This window comes from Fringilla coelebs (assembly GCF_963513975.1).
Source record: "Fringilla coelebs genome assembly, chromosome: 10".
Classification (NCBI taxonomy): domain Eukaryota; kingdom Metazoa; phylum Chordata; class Aves; order Passeriformes; family Fringillidae; genus Fringilla; species Fringilla coelebs.
In genome coordinates this window covers 24553036-24576355 of record NC_140036.1, presented here as the reverse complement: position 1 = coordinate 24576355, position 23320 = coordinate 24553036, and the positions used below count along the sequence as shown (strand labels likewise).

The window sequence follows — 23320 nt, the reverse complement described above, 5'->3', positions numbered from 1 at the left end:
CTTGGAGCAGCCTGGGACAGTGGGAGGTGTCCCTGCCATGGCAGGGGGGCACTGGATGGGATTTAAGGTCCTTCCAACCCAAACCATCCCATGATTTGAATGCAGCTCGGTATTTTGGCAGCACAGATGCCCTGGGGGCTGCCCTGGGCAGCTGCCTGTGCCAGTCCCACCCTGGGAGCAGGTGCCCTGTCCTGCCTGGCTGCAGGAGCTCTCTTGGGGCTGTGCCCCCCCCTGAGCCAGCTCACCCCATCTTAAACCCATTTAATCCCAAAGGAAATTCTGGTGAAGTCTCATTTTTGATGTTGAAACCCTCTTGTAGTAACAGATTATTTTGCTTTTTTCCAGGGACCTGGGTCACTTTTGGAGGTCAGATCTCAGATGAGGTGAGTGCATGGAACAAACCACACTCTGGGGGAGGGGGTTTAATTTCATTTTTAAAAGAAATTGTGGCTCCTGGAGCCTTCCTGCATGGAGAGACAGCAGGGAGTAACTACTCAGAGCTCAGCCACAACCCCCTAATGAGCCTGACATTTCCAGAGACGGACTCTCACAAGCCCCATCCACCCCTCAGGGTCATCTCCTGTCCTGTGCTGTCCCCAGCAATGTCCCCTCCTTCCCCTGGGCTCCTGCAGTGGGAACTGGGACCTATTTTTGTGTGTGGACATAATGGGCAGCAGCCTTAAATACAGGCAGGGGCTGGCCTTACAAAGGTGATTTATTTTTGACATAATAAACGAGCTCGGGTTTGCTCCGTGCTCTTCCCTGGAGCAGATGGTTCCTGATGCAGGGAATCACCCCTGGAGCACGGGGCTGCACGTGGGCTCCTCTGCAGCCCCGGTGTCACAGATGTGAGCGCCCCAGGGACAGCAGCTGCCTGCCCCTGGGACGTGGGACAACCCCAAAACAGCTCTGGCGTGAGGAAAAGCGCCCAGGAGCCTCAGCTCCGAGGGGTTTTCCTTTAAATTCACTTGGTCTGTCATGGTGTCACTGCTTCTCCCGGTGGCTCCCCCAGCTTTGGTCCCATCTCACGGCCCTGTGATGGTCAGGTGAGGGTCAGTCAGGGCCTGTTTTGATGTCCACTTTGCACTCTGGTCCTCCTGCCCCCCTTGCTCACCATAACTCCATGGGAAGCAGGACAGTTCCATGGAAAAGGAGGACAGAAGCGCAGCCCTGTCCTCGGGGCTGCCCTTGTTGGGCTGCTGAGCTCAAGCCTTCACTTCCCTGGGGGCAGCAGGAGCCTCAGGACTCCTCTGGGGCTGCACAAATGACCTTCAGGCCTTTCCCCACCCCAGGGCATCTCCAGAGAGCCGCAGGACAGGCTGGCAGGCAGCCAGAGCGATATTAAACCCCCCCATTCTGTGTTAAACCGTGCAGAACTGCAGAGCATCTCCTGTAACCCTGTTAAATTCTTGGCTGCCTTCCTGATGGAAAGCTCCTGCGAGAGGAGATGAGTTCCTGCCGGGCTGGCTGCAGGGGGAGTTGATGTAAATCCGTGTTTTGGTGTCCCTCCCTCCCTGGGTGCCCTGCCGGAGGTGTCACCGGGCAGGGGCTGTCCCGGCCCTCCCGGCTGCGCTGAGCCTGGCTGGGCTTGTCCCGCCGGGGGTGTTCCCTGCTAGGTGTGGGTGTCACCTGGCTGTCCCCCCGTGCCTCCCCAGGTGGCCGAGCAGCTGATGACCATCGCCTACGAGAGCGGCGTCAACCTCTTCGACACGGCCGAGGTGTACGCGGCGGGCAAGTGAGTGCGGGGCGGGGTGTGCCCAGAAAGGGCTGGGCACAGCCACACCTGGGCACAGCCACACCTGGGCACAGCCACACCTGGGCAGGGTGTGCCCGGAAAGGGCTGGGCACAGCCACACCTGGGCACAGCCACACCTGGGCAGGGTGTGCCCGGAGGGGCTGGGCACAGCCACACCTGGGCACAGCCACACCTGGGCAGGGTGTGCCCGGAAAGGGCTGGGGCACAGCCACACCTGGGCACAGCCACACCTGGGCACAGCCACACCTGGGCAGGGTGTGCCTGGAAAGGGCTGGGCACAGCCACACCTGGGCAGGGTGTGCCTGGAAAGGGCTGGGCACAGCCACACCTGGGCACAGCCACACCTGGGCACAGCCACACCTGGGCAGCGTGTGCCTGGAAAGGGCTGGGCACAGCCACACCTGGGCACAGCCACACCTGGGCAGGGTGTGCCTGCAGGGGCTGGGGCACAGCCACACCTGGGCACAGCCACACCTGGGCAGGGTGTGCCCAGAGGGGGTGGCAGAGCTGCACCTGGGCAGGGTGTGCCCGGCAGGGGCTGGCAGAGCTGCACCTGCCTTCCCTGGGCTCTCTGCTCCCCCTCTGATGGCTCTGGGCATGCTTGGAAAGCCTCTTTGTTCCTGAGTGGGACAGGAGAACCTTTGTATTTGAGGCACTCCCCAAATAAACCCAAATAATTTAGCCAAAGCCTCTTGTACCCAGCGAAGGCTGGAGAGCAGCACAGGGAGAGAAATCCCCTGGACAAATGGGAATGAGTGAGTCTGGGTCTCGGTGGGGCTGTGCCAGCTCCAGGCAGGAATCCTGGGGGGAGCCACTCTGGCTGCTCTCAGCGCCGCTGTGGGATGGGGGGACACCGCCCGTGGGATGGGGGATGGGGGGGACACCGCCTGTGGGATGGGGGATGGGGGGACACGGCCCGTGGGATGGGGGGACACGGCCCGTGGGATGGGGGATGGGGGGGACACCGCCCGTGGGATGGGGGATGGGGGGGACACCGCCTGTGGGATGGGGGATGGGGGGACACCGCCCGTGGGATGGGGGGGACACCGCCCGTGGGATGGGGGACACCGCCCGTGGGATGGGGGATGGGGGGGACACGGCCCGTGGGATGGGGGGACATCACCCGTGCAAAGCAGGACTGGGGTGACTGACAGGGCTCCCAGCTGGGCTGGGACATCGTGCCCTGCTGAGGGACAGCCCAGGGTCAGGCACCAGGGGATCTGGGAAGGGGCACTGGGGGACAAGAGGCTGCTGGCTGGATGGATGTGTCCCAGCTAGGGTCACTGTCACCGGGGAGGGCAGGGGCAGCAGGGCTGGGCGGGGGCACTGAGCATCCCCTGCCCCCTCACGCTGGGCTCTTCCTGCACAGGGCCGAGGTGATCCTGGGCAACATCCTGAAGAAGAAGGGCTGGAGGTACAGTATGGCTCCCTCTGATTTGGAGAATTTCCCTTCTTGGGTGGTGCTGTCCCAGCACTGGTGGGTGCCCTGGTCCCACGGGACACGGGGAAGGGGCTTCCCTGGTATTTGGGGTGTGCCCACCCCCTGTGCCCCCCTGTGCCAGGCACAGCCTGGGGCTGTCCATGCCCTCCCCGGGTGGGAGGCTGGCTGTCGGCACCTCGTCCCTGCTGGGGAGGCTGGGATGCGGGATGCAGAGCTGTGCCAGCCCGGGAGGAGCTGACACCTCGTTTAAAGGATGCACATTAGCATATGTCGTGGCGTTTTAAGGGATTTGCATAATCTTCAAAGGCCTCCCTGTGTGTGTGTCCCAGGCAGGTTCGGCTAAGGGGGGTCTAGCAGGGCTCTCTCCAAAGCCAGCCTAGGGGATTAGGGGGGTGATTGATTACTTGGTAAGAAATACTCTGGGTGATGTGGAGGAAATAAAATGAAGCCCAATAAAAGCTGGGGAAATCGTGTTGTACGTGTCTGGTTATGCAGCAAGGTAGCTGGAGGATGATAAATCTTTGATTTAATATCATGTAGAGTTTACAGCTTAATTCAGATGTCTCACACTCGAGTTTAATAACTCTGGGAGTGCTGCCTGGCAGTGAGAGGCACGGGCAGGATGGCAGGAGGGAATAGCCCTGCAGCCCCTGGAGAGAGGGCTGGCTGCTGCTCACTCCGTGGTTAAAAATGTCTGGGGCTTCTGGTCTCCTCCCTTGGATTACCTCTGGTTTCTATCCCATTGCCCAATCCAAACTTCCCTGACTTCATTCAATTTCCTCGTGCCCTGACTGTTTATGGGCATATTTGACCAAAACAAATGGTCAAATGTGGGATATTTCACTTTCCATCTTCTGAAGGAGCTCAAGCTCAGCTCCCCTGTGCTGCTTACCCCACTGGGGAGGGACAATGCCCTGAGCACAGTGGTGCCCTTCCCTGAGGCTCCTGGCAATTCCTGGGGTCTCCCTGCCTGCCAGAGTTCCATTTGCAGGGAATTCCCCCCAAACCAACCCTGGAGTCTGTCTCCTCAACATTTCACAGCTGCTCTTGGCTGTCAGAGCACCCCCAGCAGGAACCCTGCTCCCAGGCTTTACAAGTTGCTGATGGGCAGGCATCTGCTTTGTTGTTGTTATTATTGTTATTTTAAAAATTATATTAATTTTCCTGCTCTTTTTGCAGGAGGTCCAGTTTGGTGATAACCACAAAGCTGTACTGGGGTGGCAAGTAAGTGTGACAGTCACTTGTCCTGGGGTTTGCTGCCCCAGCCCTACAGCCAGGGGAGGTTAATGGTACCTGGGGGTGCTTTGCTGCTGTCATTGCATTTCTGTTTATTCTACCAAGGGTTTTAAGGAGCTGGAGTTACTCACCTGGACAGGAGGAACTCCATGGAGAGCTCAGAGCCCCTGGCAGGGCCTGAAGGGGCTCCAGGAGAGCTGGGGAGGGACTGGGGACAAGGGATGGAGGGACAGGGCACAGGGAATGGCTCCCAGTGCCAGAGGGCAGGGATGGGTGGGAGATTGGGAATTGGGAATTCCTGGCTGGAATGGGATTGCGAGAGCAGCTGTGGCTGCCCCGGGATCCCTGGCAGTGCCCAAGGCCAGGCTGGACACTGGGGCTGGAGCACCTGGGACCGTGGGAGGTGTCCCTGCCATGGCAGGGGTGGGGCTGGATGGGCTTTAAGGTCCCTCCCAACCCAACCAGTCTGGGATTCTGTAATTTTGGGGGTGTTTAAATCAGAACACAGCCCAGTGCTCCCGGGCTGTTGGCACCTCTCCCAGCTGTTCCTGTTTTTCCCTTGCAGAGCAGAGACAGAGCGAGGCCTTTCCAGGAAACACATCATTGAAGGTACCTGGGCTGGGCTGTGCCAGGGGCTGGGGCTGCCCTGGGTGGGCTCTGTCCAGCTGCATCCCAGGGCTCTCCCAGGCCTGGGGCTGTTTGATCCCACTGCTCCCGTGCCAGTCCCACGCAGGGCAGTTCCCAAACTCGTCCTGGAATGCCCAAAACGCACCCAAGGATTGTTTTGGCTCCCCTCAAAAAGTGTCAGTGAATGGACTGCACTGGCAGCCCCTGCCCCCTCCTTCCCTGGGGTCTGCTGGGTCTGGGGAGCTCTCTGCACACCCCAGCCCTTCCCCGTGGGGCCAGACAAGGCCAGGGGTGCCTGGGCTGCCTTTGGAGCTGGGAGGGATGGGGATGTGGCAGGATGTCAGCCTGCAGAAATAGCCTCTGCAGGGCTGCCAGGCCCCAGCTGGCACGGCTGAGCTTTGCTCCTGGTGCTGCCCCTCCTCAAGGGCTCAGTTCTGCTGCCCATTCCCTCACCTGGCTCCATCCCATCCTGGGGTTCCTGACCCCAATCCCTGCTCCCCTCCTGGCTCCATCCCATCCTGGGGTTCCTGACCCCAATCCCTGCTCCCCTCCTGGCTCCATCCCATCCTGGGGTTCCTGACCCCAATCCCTGCTCCCCTCCTGGCTCCATCCCATCCTGGGGTTCCTGACCCCAATCCCTGCTCCCCTCCTGGCTCCATCCCATCCTGGGGTTCCTGACCCCAGTCCCTGCTCCTCTCCCCTTCCCTGCTGCTCTGCCTTGTCCTTGTGGCCGTGTTCCTGCAGGAGAGGGGACAGCAGGAACTCTGTGTTCTGTTTGTCCCCTGGCTGTGTCTGCCTGGGCTGGACCCAGGGCTGGCTCTGCAGGGCTCAGCTCAGGCTCAGCTCACAGCACAGGGGGAGCAGGGCCAGGAACAGAGCCATGCCTGGGGAGCTCAGGGTCACATCCAGGCTCAGCAGTGTCCCCTGTGACCTTGTCCCTGCGAGAGGAGCCAGCCCAGGCTCTGGAGCAGGAGCACCCTGCAGCTCCTGGGCTGGTCCCTGGGCTGGGGAATGCTGTGGAGGGACATTGCAGGGCAGTGCCAGCCCCCAGCAGGGCAGTGCCAGTCCCCAGCAGGGCAGTGCCAGTCCCCAGCAGGGCAGTGCCAGCCCCCAGGGGAGGACCTGAGCCCCAGCTCCTTTGCTGTGTGCCCTGTTTGTGCCTCCTGCCCCACGGGATGGGCAGAGCCTGCTGCTGGGGGCTCAGGGATGGAATCCTTGGGCAGCAGCTCCTCCTTTCTGTGCTGCACATCTGGGAAATCTGAGCCCCAGGGCAGTGCCCAGCTCAGGTGGGATGAGGGGGGTCAGCAGCCCCTTCCTGGGGTGCAGCTTTGGCTCCTTCCATCCTCCTCCTTCCTGCTCCTGGCAAGTTTTATCCAGGATTGCCCTGCAGAGTTTTATCTTGGAGTGCTTGCAGGATCCAGACACATCAGGATCCTGGGACTTTCCCAGTAAGGCAATGCTGGAGAAAGCTTTCCTTATAGCAACATTTTGTTGAATTTTCATCTAAATAAGCCTCAGTGAGGCAGTGGCACTGAAGGAGCTCAGGGAGGTGGCAGATGTGTCCATCCCTTTTCCATTTCTTGTGGAGACACTTCATGAAATGACAGAAAAGCACTGGCAAGAGTTGGAATAATTTCACAGAACACCCAGCAAACAACGTTAAGGTCAATGAGAGATATTTTATATTTTTATATATATATATTTATATATATCTGTGTGCGTGAGAGAGAGAAGAGGATTTTTAACAGTTATTTTCTACAAATCTTCCCAAGAACAAAATGTTTTTACGAATGTTCATGAAGAATGAGTCAAATTAGAGCAGGCTGGAAATGTTTGCTGAATTTTGAGCTGGATAAAATGCCCATCCTCTGCTCGCCTCTCTCATAGACTCATACATAGATATATAAATATATCTGCAGGGGTTTGATGCCATCTCCCATCAGATCCTCACAGGAAGGCTCTCAGAGCCTGGACGTTTATGGACTGAGCTGCAAAGGGCTTGGGCTTGCTGTGCCAAAGTCCCTGTGCAGTGAGGGTGGGCACAGCTCACCTGGCAGGTGAAGCCCTCCCCGATGCTTCCCCTGCTCCCCATGGCCAGTGGCACCAGTCCCCCCCAGTGCCACCATCCTGTCCTCTGGGGCTGCACCCCGGAGTGCCCCCCTGGCACTGGGAGCTGGGGCTGGAGCAGGGAAGGCTCTGTGACAGAATTCAGATAGAATTCCCTGCAGGCAGGAGCAGGCACAGAACCAGTCCCTGGCAGCTGCCTCTGGCAGGGACACGCTCTGTAACCAGGGCTGCTCAGCACTAATGCAGGAGCTCTGAACTGAAGCACATTCCTGGGGAAGGAGGGGCTCTCTGTGTGGCCACACTGGTGCTTTCCTCTCCAGATGGCTGCAGGGACGTGGGACACGTCCTTCAGCATCCCTCTCACATCCTGAGTGGCTATGTGTGTGTATATATAAAAATACATGTATTTAAATACAGCAAGCTGTGTTTGATCCCACTCTGGCCCTGTTCCTGCCTCCCTCTGACCCTGCCTGTCCCTGTCTCTGCTTTCCCATGCCCAGGGCTGAAGGCTTCTCTCCAGAGGCTGCAGCTGGAATATGTGGACGTGGTCTTTGCCAACCGGCCGGACAACAACACCCCCATGGAAGGTTGGTGGGAGCTGCCCTGGGAGGGGTTAACCTCCAGTGCCTGACCCTGGCCACAGGGTGACACTGAGGGGGGCAGGAAGCGAGGGACAGTTTGTAATCAATTGTTCCAGTGGGGCAGTTTAAATGTGAAATATCTCATTTTGGTAGCCAGCTCCATGGAAAGTGTCCCTGCCCACGGCAGAGGGTTGGAATGGGGTGTCCTTTAAGGTCCCTCCCAACCTCTTTAAGGTTGCTGTGTCTACCCTGCCACAGCATGAGTTTGTAGGTTTTAGAAGGAAATGGAAGTTTCCTTTCTGTCCCAGGAGTATTTCCTTTCCCAGTTCCCTCAGACAGAGTGGATTTGTGGCTGGATTTAAGGCAGGTGTCCATGGCAGGTGGCACAGGAGCCATGGTGGATGGCACAGGAGCCATGGGAACCAAACAGAGCTGGAGCTGTGTCAGGAGGGCTGGCACCCATCTCCTTGCTGGACAAGGGGCTGTGCCACCCAGTGAGGGTCAGGGGCCAGCCTGGGATTTTAGGAGCTTCCCCCGGAGCTGCTGAGGCCAAGGAAGTCTCTGTGTTGTGTCTGGGAGGGAGGTGTGACCTCTGTGCTCAGTCTGCTGTCACTGAGCAGCATGGAGGGGCTCCCCTGCCCAGGGCACAGCTGATCCCACTCCCCAGTGCCAGCCCTGGCAGCAGGCACGGGCTGTGGCGCTGGCTGAGGCTGGAGCAGGGTGAAAAAAGGGACATTTCTCTTATGAATGGCATGCTGGAGATACTTCCCATCTTCTTCCTGCCTTTTTTATGGATCACCCACTAAGGCACTTCCATCCCAGAGCATCTGCTGGGCCATCTGTCAGTGCTGCTTGCTGAGCCACTCCATCCTGCTCAGCACCACACACGCCTCAGCTTCTCCCACAGGGAGCCATGCAGTGCCTTGGAAGCACCTCAGAGCTCATCCCACTCCCTTCCACGGTCCCAGGCTGCTCCAAGCCCTGTCCAGCCTGGCCTTGGACACTTGCAGGGGTGGGGCAGCCCTCCTGAAGGAGAAGGTGACCTTGAAGTGTTCCCTACTGGTGGCAGCACCTGTGGGTCAGGCTGGAGCAGGCAGCACGCTGTGAGCAGGGGGCACAACCAAATCAAAACCTGGATGTCCTCTTTGTTTTCCCTGCCTGCTGCTCGTGGGGTTTGTGCCCTGTCCCTCTGCTGCCAGTGCCCCTGGGCAGCAGCACCAAGGAGCAGCTTCTGCAGATCCTTCTGTGACCCCAGCCAGAGCAGATCCCTCTCTCCCCTGGGGAAGGAGCAGATGAGCATCCCTGGGGATTTCTGTGCTGGCAGTCACTTGGGCCTCAGGGCACCTGGCAAAGCTGCTTAACCTAAACCCCTGAAATGTATTTAATGTTCTGAAAAGTCTCCAGGCAAATTGAAATAGTTTTCCATTGTAAAAGCAGTGATGTTGGAGGCAGGGAGCAGCTGGAGATGAGCACCTTGGGCAGCTCGTGGCACATGGGTCTGGCTGTGCCCCCTCTGCCCCAGAGCCAGGCTGGGGTCTGCCAGGCAGGGGGTGGGGGCTGAGGGCTGCCCACCCTCCCTGGGGCTGTGTGGGGTGTCCCTGCCACCCTCTGTCCCCCAGCCCCTGGATCAGGAGCCCTGGGGATGGCTGGTGGGAAGGACCCCTCCTCTCCACAATCCTGTGTGCTCCGTGCCTCGCTCCTTGGGATGAGGCTCTCACCCAGCTGGGCCAGCAGATGCTTGTTCTGCATCCCAAGGGGCTCTTCCAGCAGGACAGCAGGGTCCCTGGGGTCCCTGGTGTGTCCCCAGTGCCACAGAGCCAGGTGCCCAGCCCCAGGCACAGCCTGGCATGCAGGGAGGGAAGGTGACAACATTCCTACCAGGGAACTTTAACCTGCTTCAGGGTTATTATTGTTATGGTGCCAGGGGGTGCTATTTGGGATTTGGAGCATTGATTTATATTAAAAAAAAACCCCACATCTCCTGTTCTAAGTGCTGCCCTTTGGGCATCCAGCTGGCAGGACAAGAGATCTGGGCCTGTGCCCTTCCCAAATCCCATTGCCATCCCCTGGCTCTCTCAACAAGGAGATATTTATGTGTGTATATATATATTTATATACATTTTCTGAGTTGACTTTGGGGTTTTTTTGAAAGGAGTAGAGGCTGGAGAAACGACAACAACCCCGGGCTGAGATGTGTAAGAGGCGTGTGACGAAATGTTTTCCAAAACTCTGAAATGGTGGCGGGGCAAAAATAGAAAACTAAACCCAGGGAGAAGCTGCTGAGGAGGGAGGGAGGGAGGAAGGGAAGGATCACTTACAGGCTTAGGCTGATGGTGGTAGGAAATGAAAAACAATTTTTAATTAAATATTCAGATGGAGCAGCTTGAAATTGCTCATTAAGTGAATTCTGGAGCCCTGGTCAGGTGGAAGGTGTCCCACAGTAAGGGTTGGAAGATGATCTTTAGGTCCTTTACAACCCCAACCAGTCTTGGACTCTATATTTACACTTGGCTGAAATGAATTGGTATTTTTTCAGGAAGAACTGGACACTTCCTTTACACACCAGCACTGCCTTGAGCGCTCTCTGGGGTTTTTATTTCCTTTCCCCCATTCCCTCGGACAAAGTGGGTTTGTGTTTGGGTTGGAGGCAGCCCTGTGGGTTAGCAATGGAGCCTTCCCCTGGCAGGGCTGCAGGAGGGCTCTCAGCAGTGCCCAGGCTGGCAGTGGAGCCGCTCTGTGCCAGCTCCTGCTCTCTGCCATCAGCAGGGCGAGGGGGCAGCCGTGGTGGCACAGGCAGCTGGTGACACAGGCAGCTGGTGGCACGGGCAGCCGTGGTGGCCCGGGCAGCCCTGGTGGCACAGGCAGCCCTGGTGGCACAGGCAGCTTGGTGGCACAGGCAGCAGTGCCTGCAGCCCTAACCCTGCCCTAGCCCCCAGGGTGGCTCTGAGCCCTGCAGGCTCCAGGGCAGCCCCTCCACGGGGTTTGGGTGGGCAGTGCCCGCCAACCACAGGGTGCCACAGGCAGCAGCGCCCCAGAACTGTTTTCTTTCTCTTCCCACAGTGAGTTTAGGTCATTTTCCCCATTCTGTGGGCAGTGGTCGTGTCTGTGCTGCAGCCCTGTCAGAACAGGGTTTGTTACCACAGCCAGGGCAGGGCTGTGGCTCGTGGCTGCTCCTGGGGGCTGTGACACAGGGCAGGGCTGGATGGGAGATTGGGAAGGAATTCCTGGTTGAGAGGGTGGGCAGCCCTGGCACAGGATGCCCAGAGCAGCTGGGGCTGCCCCTGGACCCCTGGCAGTGCTGGACAGGGCTGGGAGCACCTGGGACAGTGGAAGGTGTCCCTGCCCAGGACAGGGTGGCACTGGATGAGTTTTAACATCCCTTCCAACCCAAACCAGTCTGGGATCCCTGTGAACTAAAGTTCATGAGGGTTTTTTCACCCCCAGGTAGGCAGGGAGGTCTGAGGGGTGAAATCCAAGATCTTGTCCTGGTTTGTGGCCTTGCAAGCTTCCATATCCCAGAGAACAGCCATGGGGACCGTGGCCCTGCTGTGATGCAGAGGTGACACCTGAGGGTGACAGGGCCCCTGGTGGAGTCGGGTTCAATCAGCCATTCTTGCAGCTTTGTCCCTGGTATTGCTGGTAAAAAAGAGCAGACACAGATATGTGCTTTCAGGATGCAAATTAAAAAAAAAAAAAAAAAAAGAAAGGAATTTATTTTGAAGTTTATTTTTCCACTGTGCTGCCCTCTTGTGTTCCCTTTTGGAGCAAATGTCCTCCTAAAGCCGTGGTAGGGAAGTGCCAGGTGGGAAAAGCAGTTTTGAATCAGCTGCAGGGTCAGTGCCTCGATGTTTGCACTGAAAATGCTTTTCCAGCCACAGCTGGGCAGGAGAGCGTGCTCAGGGCTCAGGACTGTCAGTGTGTGGGGTGTTTGGGAGTGGCTTTGGTGCAAACCTGGCCTCTGGGCACTTCTCACACTCCTTTTTTTGCTCCCCTTTAGAAATTGTGCGGGCAATGACACACGTGATCAACCAGGGCATGGCCATGTACTGGGGCACGTCCCGCTGGAGCGCCATGGAGATCATGGTGAGGGGCTGGGGTCATGGTGGGGGGCCTGGGGGTCAGGGTGGGGCCATGGAGATCATGGTGAGGAGCCTGGGGGTCAGGGTGGGGCTGTGGAGATCATGGTGAGGGGTCTGGGGGTCAGGGTGGGGCCATGGAGGTCACGGCACGGCAGCCCTTGGCAAGCTGGGTTCCACTCCATCCAGGCTTTTCCACCTGAAATCATTGAAAAGCTTGTCCCAGAATGAGCCCAGGGCTAATTAGGAGGAGATGGGCTGATGTGTGGGGCTCGGGGTGGGTTATTTGGGTTTGTGTCATTTTGCTTTGGCTGAAGTCAAGCCCTTCAGTTTGATATCAGCCTGGCCCATGGCAGGAGGTGGAATGAGATGGGCTCTAGTGTCCCCAGCCAGGCTGTGAGTCCAGGAGATGCCAGGATTGCTGCATCCAGCTGGTCCCACTTGCCCTTGCCCTGGCCATCTCCTGTACCCTCAGAGAAGGTGGCCTGCAGGGTATTTCCATTCTCTGAAGCGTTTTCTCCACGGTTTCCCCTCTGCAGGAAGCCTACTCCGTGGCCAGGCAGTTCAACATGATCCCCCCCGTGTGTGAGCAGGCAGAGTACCATCTGTTCCAGAGGGAGAAGGTGGAGGTGCAGCTGCCAGAACTGTATCACAAAATCGGTGAGGCTGAGCCTGCTGGGCCTTCTGGCTGGGGCATTCCCAGAGAGAAACGGAGGGCAGCATGGCCTGGGGCTCCAGGTGGGACCCGTGACAAAGCCAAGGCTCTATCTAATAGTGACCCAAAGAAAAACCAGCTTACTGTGCCTCTGATGAAGTATTGCTTAATATTAGCTGTTAATAACTAAAGTACATTAATGAGCATATTAAGTATTAATTGGCTGCTCTTTACTCTCTGAGATTCACGTGGTCCTTTAAGTGAAATAAATCCTTCAGGGCATCAGCAGCACATTCCTGCAAGACCAGCGGAGTGTTGCTGCCCGTGGCAACAGAAACAAGCAGCAATCACTTTGCTCTTGGTTTCGTTTTTGACTGAAAGCTGTATTTTTGCTACAGCTCTGATTTGTCCCGCTCCCCTCAAAGCCCTTTTGCTGTTCCCTCTGCAGGGGTGGGAGCAATGACGTGGTCTCCCCTGGCCTGTGGGATCATCTCAGGGAAATATGGCAACGGGGTCCCTGAAAGCTCAAGGGCTTCACTCAAGGTATTTCTGGTGCACGTTTGAGTTGCGCTGCTTTTGTCAGGGCAGGGAAACAACAAAGGGGAAAGGGCTCCCTCGTGAGAAGGAGGGCTCTGCTTGGATGGATCAGCTCGGTTTCTCTGGCAACCACACTCCAAAGAGCAGGAGAATCTGGGTTAGAACCAGCCCAGGCTCCCCACGCAGGGAGCTCAGGGGGGCTTAGGGCAGGTCTGGGGGCTGCTGGCTGCTGTCCCCACCCTGCACTGAGGGGCATCACCGGGAGGAGGCACAGCCAGGGGCTCTGTGGGGCTCCAGGCTCCTCCCTGATGTTTACCCTGGAATTTTAAGGTTGGAAAGGACCTCCAAGGTCAGGGAGTCCAAGCCTGAATGCACGCAGCTGCTGCCACTTGCAGCCCCCTGAACCATGTAGGTCCAACAGACTTGGACATTATTTCCCTGGGTACCAGCCTAGGGCGTGGGGGTGCTCAGCCCCCCAGTGTCCCCCCAGTGATCCCAGCACCCCTCCAGAGACCCCCGAGCAAGCCCACTGAAGACCCATGGGCTGCTGGGGGCTGTCCTAACAGGTTTTGTCATTCTGGTGTCACCACAACTTGGTTTCTCCACAATTATCGTGGTTTTATTCTTACTGGGGGTTATGGGGTCCAAAAAGAAAACTGGGGAGATTCCAGGTTCTGGAGTGAGAATAAAGCCAGAGAGCTGAGGACAACAGGAGACATTCTGCTCCTGCCCTAATTGCTTTTTTAACACAAAGCCCAGCTTTGTATTACTCAGCCTTCACGACCTTCTGGGCTGGACGTGGCTTTTCAAGTGCTGCTATTTATAGATATTTATAGATTATAATTATAAATCGCCTTAAACTCCCACTTTGGAGGCTGAAAGCTGACAGCCTGATGTGCTGTGATTGCTCTGCAGTGCTACCAGTGGCTGAAGGAGAAGATCATCAGCGAGGAGGGCAGGAAGCAGCAGGGGAAGCTGAAGGACCTGTCCCCCATCGCCGAGCGCCTGGGCTGCACGCTGCCACAGCTGGCTGTTGGTGGGTGCCTCACAGCTGCACCCCAGGGCTGCTCCCAGCCCTGGGGAAAGGCTAACACAGAAAATGTCTTCTCTTTCCATCATGGTTTGGGCCAGGCCTCCAGCTGGAGATGTGTTTGTTGTTTAAAATGAGTGAAAAGATGTTGATCCTGCAGTGGTTTGGGGTAGAAAGGAACTTAAAACCCATTTTGTTCCAGCCTCTGCCATGGGCAGGGACACTAGCCCAGGTTGCTCCAAACCTGTCCAGCTGGCCTGGGACACTGCCAGGGATGCAGGGGCAGCCACAGCTGCTCTGGGCAACAGTTAATTAAACAGGGTTGTTTGCAGCAGCAGCACCAGGCTGTGACTGACAGGGTCAGGGTTGTGGGCACCCCCAGGGGTCCCACCTCCCTGTTCCCCTGGGCATCCCTCCCCCCATGAAGCCATCACCTTTGTGGTGCTGGGCTGGCAGATGAGAGAATGCTGTTCAAAATGAGTTTTGGGGTTTTTTCCTAATAATTATGCTGGTGAGAGCTGAGGCTGGAAAATACCACATGTCTGTCAGAAAGGTGATCCCTGGTTCAGCATCCCAGCAGTGAATCCTTGTGATGGGGAAAATCCAAACCCCAGAGCCAGGAGAAGTGCTGGGGCAGGGAGCAGGCTCGGGTGGGATCCTGGAAGATCTGTGGGGTTTGATCTGTGCACCTTCCCCCGGGCAGTGCCAGAGAAGCAAAGTTGAGACAAAGAATGAGATTATTGTCAGGCAGAGACAGTCCCCTGTCAAACACCAGGGACTGGAGCAAGGCCCTGTCAGCCCATCTGTGTCCCTGACCACCTTGTGCCTTTGTTCCCAGCATGGTGCCTGAGGAATGAGGGGGTGAGCTCTGTCCTCCTGGGATCCTCCAACCCCGAGCAGCTGATCGAGAACCTCGGAGCCATCCAGGTGAGTGCAGGGGGTGCCCCCTCCGTGCAGGCAGACACCCCCAGAGCTCAGCACCCCCTTCTCTTAGCACAGGGCTGACACTCAGGATTCTGTCCCTCAGCTCCATACATGCACCCTAACCAGGCCCATCCCTGCTGTCAGCGTGGCTTAGCACCTTCTGGGGTCACTGCAGACATGTCCAGTGACACGAGGGTGGCATCAGCAGCTTTCATGCACCTGAAAATGCAAGCGAGTCCAGGGCATGTTGTGACAGAGTCTGTGCTGTCACATGTCACCTGCACCCACCTTAATTATTCCCTGTTGTTTTTCCCCAGTCAGAGCTTCCTCTGCCTCAGCTGTCCTTGCCACCAGCTCGTCCCAGTGCAGCCAAGCAATATTTCACACACAAAGCTGGGAGGCTTTGCTGTGATTCTCTCACTGAGTAAAGATTCTCCAGTGGTTTTTCCTTTAAGGGAGAAAGTTATTAGATGAATGCTTAATATCTGTCACACAAAAAGCCCAGAGGAAATGTACTTTGATAAAATCTAGGTTTCATTTTGGAACTATCTCGATTAAGCATCGCTTTCTTCCACCCCAGGTCCTTCCAAAGATGACATCCCATATTGTAAATGAAATAGATAATATCCTGGGCAACAAGCCCTACAGCAAGAAGGACTACAGATCCTAATGCAATGCATGAATTTCCTGGACTGCATGGTTTAGAAGTGCTCTGTACTCCAGTACAGCCCTGAATTACTCTCATGAGAATCATTCAGCACTTGCTGCTCGGTGTCTACTGTCACTGGATCCTTCGAGATGTGTGCTCTTGCTACTACTCTGCAGTGAATTTAAAAGCACAGTTGATCTCTCTTCTAACCAAGAATAACCTTGTATTTTCTTACCTTCTTGACCGAGTTCATTAATTTTTACTTTACTCTTTGCACCTCATGCTTGTGCTGTGACAAACACTTGTAAAGCAAAAAAAAAAAAGAAATAATTTATAACCTTCAGGTACTTGGTAATTAAAGAAGGATGTACAGATCTATTTTTTCAATGAAGAAAAGCCAGATACAACTTCAGGTTTTAATAAAACCATGTTTGGGAAATCTCAACTATAAAGTTTCTTCAGGTTAGCAGATGGAAGGGGCAAGCTCAAACTTTGCTTTTTTTATGCTGAATATAAGCTCTAGGATTTCTTTGTAGTTGAATAAAGGCTGTAAGACAGAGAACTAGTTAGCAATTAGATAGTTCAGCTCCTAATTTTACAGCTGTTCCAGCTGTGGAGTGCTCCTGGGCAGCACCCTGGAGCAGTGCTAGGAAGCCCAAACACGCATGTCAGGTTACTGAGCACGACAGCTCTGCAAAGTTCTACTACTCCATAAACCTTAAGCCAAGAAAGCCATGACTAAATATTGGGTTTTGCATCTATAGAAACCTGCCTCTACTTCTGCCTGCTTGTAGACAGAGCTACTGCAAATTTCAATATTCAGGAGCTTTTAAGGATCTAGATACTCTAAATATATAAATAAATAGCTGCTGAGAGCTGCAGGAACAATCAGGTATGTACTCCAAAAGGCTACACCTGCTTCCACTTGCTTTGGAACCGGGGATAAGTAAATGCACAGACACATTTAAATCAGATTTTTGTGAGCATTTACAGGAGTTGACAGGAAGAATTTACATCTGAATTTGCCCAGCTCAAGCCCACGTGATACCTTCCCAAGGATTTGCTCTGTACCATGCTCCTCTGATTTCAGTCTGTATTTCTCCCGTCCCTGCTGGGACTCAGCTCTGTACAGTATTTGTAGGACCCTTGTACTCCCCCCTGCAGCACTCACCTGGGCCAGGTGAGCAGCTCCCCACACCTGAGTGCTCTCCTCCTGTATTTGAAGCTGTGGTGTGTGTAAATGACTCCTGCTGTACATGAGAAATGCAGTCTGACTGGAATTCTGCTTGGACACAATAAAAGCATTTTGTGCATCTACCCTGAGAGCTGCAGACCTGTTACTGACACTGGAGCTGCTCTGGGCCAGCAGGGCTTTCTGCTGAGGATGGGGGTGCTGGTCCACAGGGAACATTCCAGCTGTGCCCAGAGGGACAGGAGGGAGCTGGGCTGGCCCCAAGGTGCTGCTGGCAGTCAGTCCTCAAGGAGCACAGCAGTCCCAGGTAAGGTCTGGCCTGGCCTGGCCTGGCAGGGAGGGGACGGGGATGGATGGGATTTTGGGAAGGAATTCCTCCCTGGGAGGGTGGGCAGGCCCTGGATCCCTGGCAGTGCCCAAGGCCAGGCTGGACACTGGGGCTGGAGCAGCTGGGACAGTGGGAGGTGTCCCTGCCATGGCAGGGGTGGCACTGGGTGGGCTTTAAGCTCCTTTCTAAGCCATGTTCTGTGATTTGGCCTGGAAGGAGCCCAGTGCAGCTGTCCCCAGCCTCCCCAGGTGACACTGGCCAGTCCCAGCCAGCTGGGGTGGAGCCCACCTGGCCCTGCCCTGGGAACATCCCCAGTGCTGCATTACCACTAACTACTGCTAATTTTTACAGAGCTTCAGCCATTTCACAGTGAACAGCTTTATTAATTTGATAGAATTATCCTCCCAGTAACAGACTAATTCCCGTTCCTCCCGCTGGAGATACAATTTAATGTTCTCTCTTCCCCTTCTCATGTACTTGGGAATCCAATAATGTATTAAAACGAGATCAATTCCCAGCTTTAATTGAGGAGATGGCATTGTCCCTTACAGGCTCTGAGGGCAATGTGGGGCCAAACAGCAGCCCTGCTTCAGGGTAACCATCAGCATTAGACTAGAGAAATATAATTTCACTGTTTTATAGTGAATTTTTTATTTATCATTGCAGCTTGTAGTGGGGATGGCAAGGGAAAAACCAAACACCACCTCTTAAAAAAAATAGTGAAAAAGTGAACAAAAATCCAAATGCCAACCAAAAAAAGCCCCAAACTTTTCTGTAAAAGCTCAAGATCAGGTTTTTTTGCAGAACACATCCCACCCCACCCACCCACCTGCTTTTGTTTCAGGCTGTCAGTGCTCAATGTTCCCTCTCCAGGAAAATTCTGACACACTAAGCTCCAGGCCTCAGCAACTGTCAATACCAAAAAAGCCCTAAGAGAAGATGAAAAGCTGGTAATAAAAGACTCAGTGAGCCGACAGTAATGGCAGAAGAAAGTGCTGCTTCCAAGCACTTTGCAGACAGCAGATTTTCTGGGGAATACACCTGCTAAAGCCCTGCCAGGAAAGCGAGTGTAACATTGTCTGTTCAAGGGTTTGAGTTCAGCTCTGGGGGCTCTGAGAGCAACAGAGCAAAACCAGCAACATCAAAGTCCTGCTGCTCCCAGAGGAGCCAGCCTGGCTTTGAGCTGGGCTCTGGATGTTTGGAGAGGGCTGTTAAAAATCTGCTTCATGTGAGCTAAATACTCAGCTAAAACCCATCAATTATATCCCTTATAAGAATTGAGGCCAAGGAAAGGGAAACTGTCCAAGGCAGGCAGCAGCTCTATGGAATGTATCCTTCCAGTGCTGAATAGTCAGGCAGAAGGGACAGAGAAAAACCCATGTATTTTGAGAGAAAACACTTAATTAAAGAGTATTAAATGACCAAAAGTCCTTGAATTTGTCAGAAATAGAGCCATTACTGTCTCCTGCTCTTCACATTCTACATTTTGCTCTATTTTCCATTTCATCTTATTGAAGCCAAGATTAGCAGAGTAATTGTTACATTAAATCTGATTAAAAACTTTCTCTTTATTCTCCCTTTAGGATCCCAAGTCTGTAATGGCAGGATCTGTAACTGGAATTCCATTAATATCAGTGGAGTTTGGCATTTAAGTGAACAGCTGCTCCAGTGATAACCAGAAAAGAAGGCACAGGATTGTCTGATAAACCCATTATTAAAAGCCAGCTAAAGCATTTTCTTAAGCTGTGCAGGGAGACTGGCAGAGTTTTTTATTTATTTGCAACTTTGAAGATTAATGAAAAAAAAAAAAAGTGCATTCAAACCACTTCAAAAGCATTTTCCTAGGAGATTAAGGCTTTGTCCTGACTCCATGTTACTCAAAAATGAGGAGTGCGTCTAAGGAATATGTTAGCTTGCAGAAGTCTCCTCTCTTCTGGAAGCAGAAAGAGTTGACAAACTCTTTATGAAAATCCCTGTTTATTTAAAAAATGAAGAATGAAAATACAAGGAATCAAATGGCAAAAAAAGAGCTCATTTTAATTACAACTTTTCAAGTTACAATGATAAATGGATTGTCCCCAGTGTGGAGCTGCAGAAAGATGCTGTCTGCTCACAGCTCACACACCCTCTTCTTGCTAAGTAAAAAAAAAAAAGAGTAACTCCAATATCAAATACCATGTAAAGATACCAAAAGTAAATACAATTCAACCATTTTGGATTCAAACCCTCCCCATGTTTTCCTCATGCTAAAAAAAAAATTCCTATTCCACCCTTAGGCATTTTCATGGCAGTTGAAGCCTCTCACAGGAACTGCTGAGGGTTTTGAATCTACTTGGATCCTGTGGACAGCAGAGCAATCAGTCCTGAGGAAGCACTGATAGAAAGGATGTAGTTTCTGTAGGGAACAGGTTAAGGAACTGTCAAGATCCTTCTCTGGTACACAACATTTGGTAGGAGTTTTATGAAAAGGAAGGAATTGAAATGATCTTTCTCTGGAGTTTTAAAACTGGAATATTGCAAGCTGAAACACAGCTCCAGAACTCACCTTCAGAATTAAGGCACCCATAAAATTCAGCCTGTTCTTTAACAAGTTTTATAAATACAGATCTTGAATTAACTGCCCTGTTGGCAAAACTAATATCCTTCAGGAACAAAACATTTTTACTTGTGAGCTATTGGAGCTGAAGCATCCTGTCAGGGAAGAGCTCCAGGCAACCAACACTGACACAGTGTTTGCAGGAAACTGAGCTGTGTCCTCACTCCAAAATTACAATGGAAATGGCAAAACCAGGAGAATTCCTATATACTGTCCAAGCAATATCCTTAAAATATCTCATGTTTTAAGAGACCTTAATTGGGAGACTTTTTTTTTTCTTATTTTTGTTTCAACATTCTAAGCTGCTGTAGTAACCATGAGCTGCAGGTACCAACAGAGGAATGCCACAGCCCAAGGACAAGCACAGCTAGTGGTGACAGCTAAGAGGAGTAGGGCTGTGGGGGTTTTAGGGTGGGGATAAAGGATACACAGTGGGGTTGAAGTTCTTCAGCACAAAAAAGGAAGCGATGATAACCAGGACCAGAAAGAGGGTGTTGTTGTAGAAGATGGAAAAAGTTGTTGCTTCGTAGTCTGCAACTTCATTTTTCTTCCACAGGATCCTAGGAGCAAGTGGAGATAAAATTTAGAAATATATTTAAATCAATGGATATCACAGAATCCTGGAATGGTTTGGATGGGGAGGGGCCTTAAAGCTCATCCCATTCCACCCCTGCCATGGCAGGGACACCTTCCACTGTCCCAGGCTGCTCCAAGCCCTGTCCAACCTGGCCTTGGGCACTGCCAGGGATGGGGATATCCAGGCACACCCACATGATGAAGTGTGCAGCTGTTCTTCCAGAAGACAGAGTTTGGCTCCCAAGCTCCCATTCTGCACAGTCTGTGTGCAACTGAGACCTTCCCTTGAAAACTCACCTCAAAAGGGCTTGAAGCTGAGCCATGAGCTACCCTGCAGCTGCTGCTTCCCAGAATACAGAAAAACAGTGCAAGCACAGTCCCTACTGCCCCACCCAGAGCCTCTAAGACATTTAAGGCAGTCCTAAACAAGGGAGAGAAGGAGGAGGACAGAGAGATCACCTTTCATCCTTCTCCTTGCGGGACATCTTCCTGTTGTCTGCCTCGGACAGCTTGCGAGTCACCTCCTTGGAAACAGCATCTTCTCTTTTCTGGGCTACTCTGTAAGGACCACCACTCATGTCACACTTCAGAAATGAACAAAACACCACAGCCCAGCCCTGGTGTTACAGGAAGTTTTGTGTTCAGTGAAGAATACAACTTAGCCAAGATACCTGACACTTTTGTCAAGGTGAAGGGATAAGAATTAATAACAGCAATTACTAAAAGTAATACAATTCACATCCAATAAGTAATATAAATTATAATTGAAACATAATCTGTGGTGATACCCAGGGAACATGATGGTGGATTTACTATTTCACCATAGTCTTAGCTGACAAGATTTGACTATAATTACAAGAGAATAACAGAAACTAATCAGGAGATACTTCTGCGCAAAATATTTTTTTGAGTAATGTTTCTGGAATTCTTATTAATAAAAACTACAGTAGCAAATGGCAGTTTTTTAAAATTATGAAATGATAAATTCAAAGAGGCACCAAACTTACTTGTGTTTGAGGACAAACTTGACATTTTTATATGCAAAAGCCACAAGATAGGTACTGATGAGGGTCATGACGCTGTACAGGACTGCAGACTGAACAAGATCCATATGCCATATTCTCCAATAAAGCCCTTAGAAAAAAAGAAGAATGGTATTTGAAGCAGTTTCTCTCCAAGAAAAACGCCCCATACTGGAGACCCATACAGGATCTGAGCTCTGTAATTCCACAGTCTCTGCCTGAGCAAAGCCAACTCCTCCAAAATCATTCGGGGCTCTTCCAACTGCATTAAAACTACTTTGGAAGGAGCTCTGTGAGAGCACGGCAGAGCCTGCGGGCAGCGCTGCTGCGGTGACACGTCAGTGATGCTGCCCTGCCGGCCGGAACGGGCACCGCGGCCGGGCAGCCCCGAACGGCCGGAACCGGGACCCGACAGGGCTCGGAACCGGGACCCGACAGGGCCGGAACCGGGACCCGACAGGGCCGGAACCGGGACCCGACACGGCTCGGAACCGGGACCCGACAGGGCTCGGAACCGCGATCCCATAGGGCCGGAACCGGGACCCGACACGGCGGAACCGAGACCCGACATGGCTCGGAACAGAGATCTGACAGGGCTGGAACTGGGACCCGACACGGTTCGCAGCCAGGATCCCACACGCTCAGAACCAGGACCCGACACTGCCCGGAGCCAGGATCCTCCGGGGCTCGGAGCAACAGCCCCGGGATCCGCCGCGGGCAGCGGGACAGAGCCCGCGGCGGGCGGTGGAGAGCCCTGATCCCTCTCCCCAACCTCCTGATCCCCTCAGGAGCTGCTGATCCTCGTCTTCCAGAGTATTTTGCTCCCCCCAGGGCTACTGATCCTCGTCTTCTAGAGTATTTTGCTCCCCCCAGGGCTGCTGATCCCCCTCTCCCCTCAGAGCCCGCCGCTCCCCTCACGGCGGCCGCCCGCCTTCGCCCGCTCACAGATAGGGATGGCGGAGACGATGAAGGCGTTGCCGAAGAAGAGCGCGGAGGACTTGGCCGAGAGGTTGCGGCTGAAGTCCTGCAGCAGCAGATCCTCCTCGGACTGCTGCCGGCCGCCGGGGCCGCCCTTGGGAGCCATGGCGGGACAAGGCAGCGTCAGCGCGGCCGAGCGGCTCCGGGTCAGGCGCCACGGGGCGGGGCGGGCCCGCCAGGCCGGGAGCGCTTCCGGAGCGCGGCCCGATCCCTCCCTCAGCCCGGCCCGATCCTGGCCCGATCCCAGTGCCGATCCCGTCCCCATCCCGATCCCGTCCCCATCCCGATCCCGTCCCGATGTAGCCCGCTGCCCGCGTGGCTGAGGCAGGTGAGTCCCCGGCGGGCCCGGATCCCTCCGGGCTGTCTCAGCTCTGCTGGGAAACAGTGGAAATGGGCCCTGTTTTCCCCTGCTGTGAAAAATCCCACCCTGCAGCTCCCACAGCAGTGTTTCTGTCTTCTTGTAGGCTTTTAGAACCATTGCTGCTCTGCCCAGCTCCAGCCCAGCTTGGGGGGCAGGAGTGCCCTCTTTTTTACTGTTTTTAACGTTCCCTCTGCAGTTTGTGGTGGCAGATGGCCCGCAGAGGTTTTGGGGATGAACATCAGTGTCCAGCATCAGTGGGGAGCACTTGCCAGTGGGGTACAGGTGTTGTCCCAATGGCCTGGGCTGGCTGCAGCACTCCTTGTCCCCTGGACTGCCAACTCCCTTCATATCTTTAATGTTTTGGTGTCAACTTCATTTAGCAAAGCATGTATTTCTCTAAAATTTAATTCAAGCCATCTCCCCCATTTATTTCCCTCCAGTTATTAGTGTTCTCTGCTTACAAGAAAACACTTTCTGTGCATGCCATGAGGAAATGTTACATGGAAATGAGATGAAATTTAAGTGAGGTTAAATATGATCTAAAGGAATGCATTATGATAGAGCTTTATACAACACTTGTGTGCAGTAGGACTCTGTTTTTTGAGCTCAATAGTAAATTTCCAAGACCAAACAGAGCAGATTTTCAGATTCAGAGTGTGTTGATGCAGTGTGCTAACAGGATCTGTTG

General features: G+C 53.9%; 2 protein-coding genes across 3 annotated transcripts in view; one reads left to right on the top strand and one right to left on the bottom strand.

Moving 5' to 3' along the window:
• Window positions 1-16766, top strand: part of KCNAB1 (potassium voltage-gated channel subfamily A regulatory beta subunit 1) — a 57717-nt gene extending 40951 nt beyond the window's left edge. For both annotated transcript variants that reach the window (XM_084212069.1, XM_084212070.1), the window contains exons 3-14: window positions 346-383; window positions 1656-1735; window positions 3126-3170; window positions 4377-4421; window positions 4999-5042; window positions 7628-7714; window positions 11706-11791; window positions 12324-12444; window positions 12888-12982; window positions 13892-14012; window positions 14845-14933; window positions 15511-16766. In XM_084212069.1, coding sequence (XP_084068195.1) covers window positions 346-383; window positions 1656-1735; window positions 3126-3170; window positions 4377-4421; window positions 4999-5042; window positions 7628-7714; window positions 11706-11791; window positions 12324-12444; window positions 12888-12982; window positions 13892-14012; window positions 14845-14933; window positions 15511-15600 — 941 coding nt within the window. In that variant the 3' untranslated portion in view covers window positions 15601-16766. The remainder of the gene's footprint in view (window positions 1-345; window positions 384-1655; window positions 1736-3125; window positions 3171-4376; window positions 4422-4998; window positions 5043-7627; window positions 7715-11705; window positions 11792-12323; window positions 12445-12887; window positions 12983-13891; window positions 14013-14844; window positions 14934-15510) is intronic.
• Window positions 16767-19110: 2344 nt separating this feature from the next.
• SSR3 (signal sequence receptor subunit 3) lies at window positions 19111-22411 on the bottom strand. The gene is made up of 5 exons (XM_084212144.1): window positions 22239-22411; window positions 21279-21405; window positions 20731-20829; window positions 20124-20255; window positions 19111-19494 (listed from the first exon to the last, which is right to left on the bottom strand). Exons 1-5 carry the CDS (start codon window positions 22375-22377, stop codon window positions 19428-19430), a joined length of 564 nt encoding a protein of 187 aa, XP_084068270.1. The 5' UTR covers window positions 22378-22411; the 3' UTR covers window positions 19111-19427.
• Between the last annotated feature and the right edge of the window lie 909 nt (window positions 22412-23320).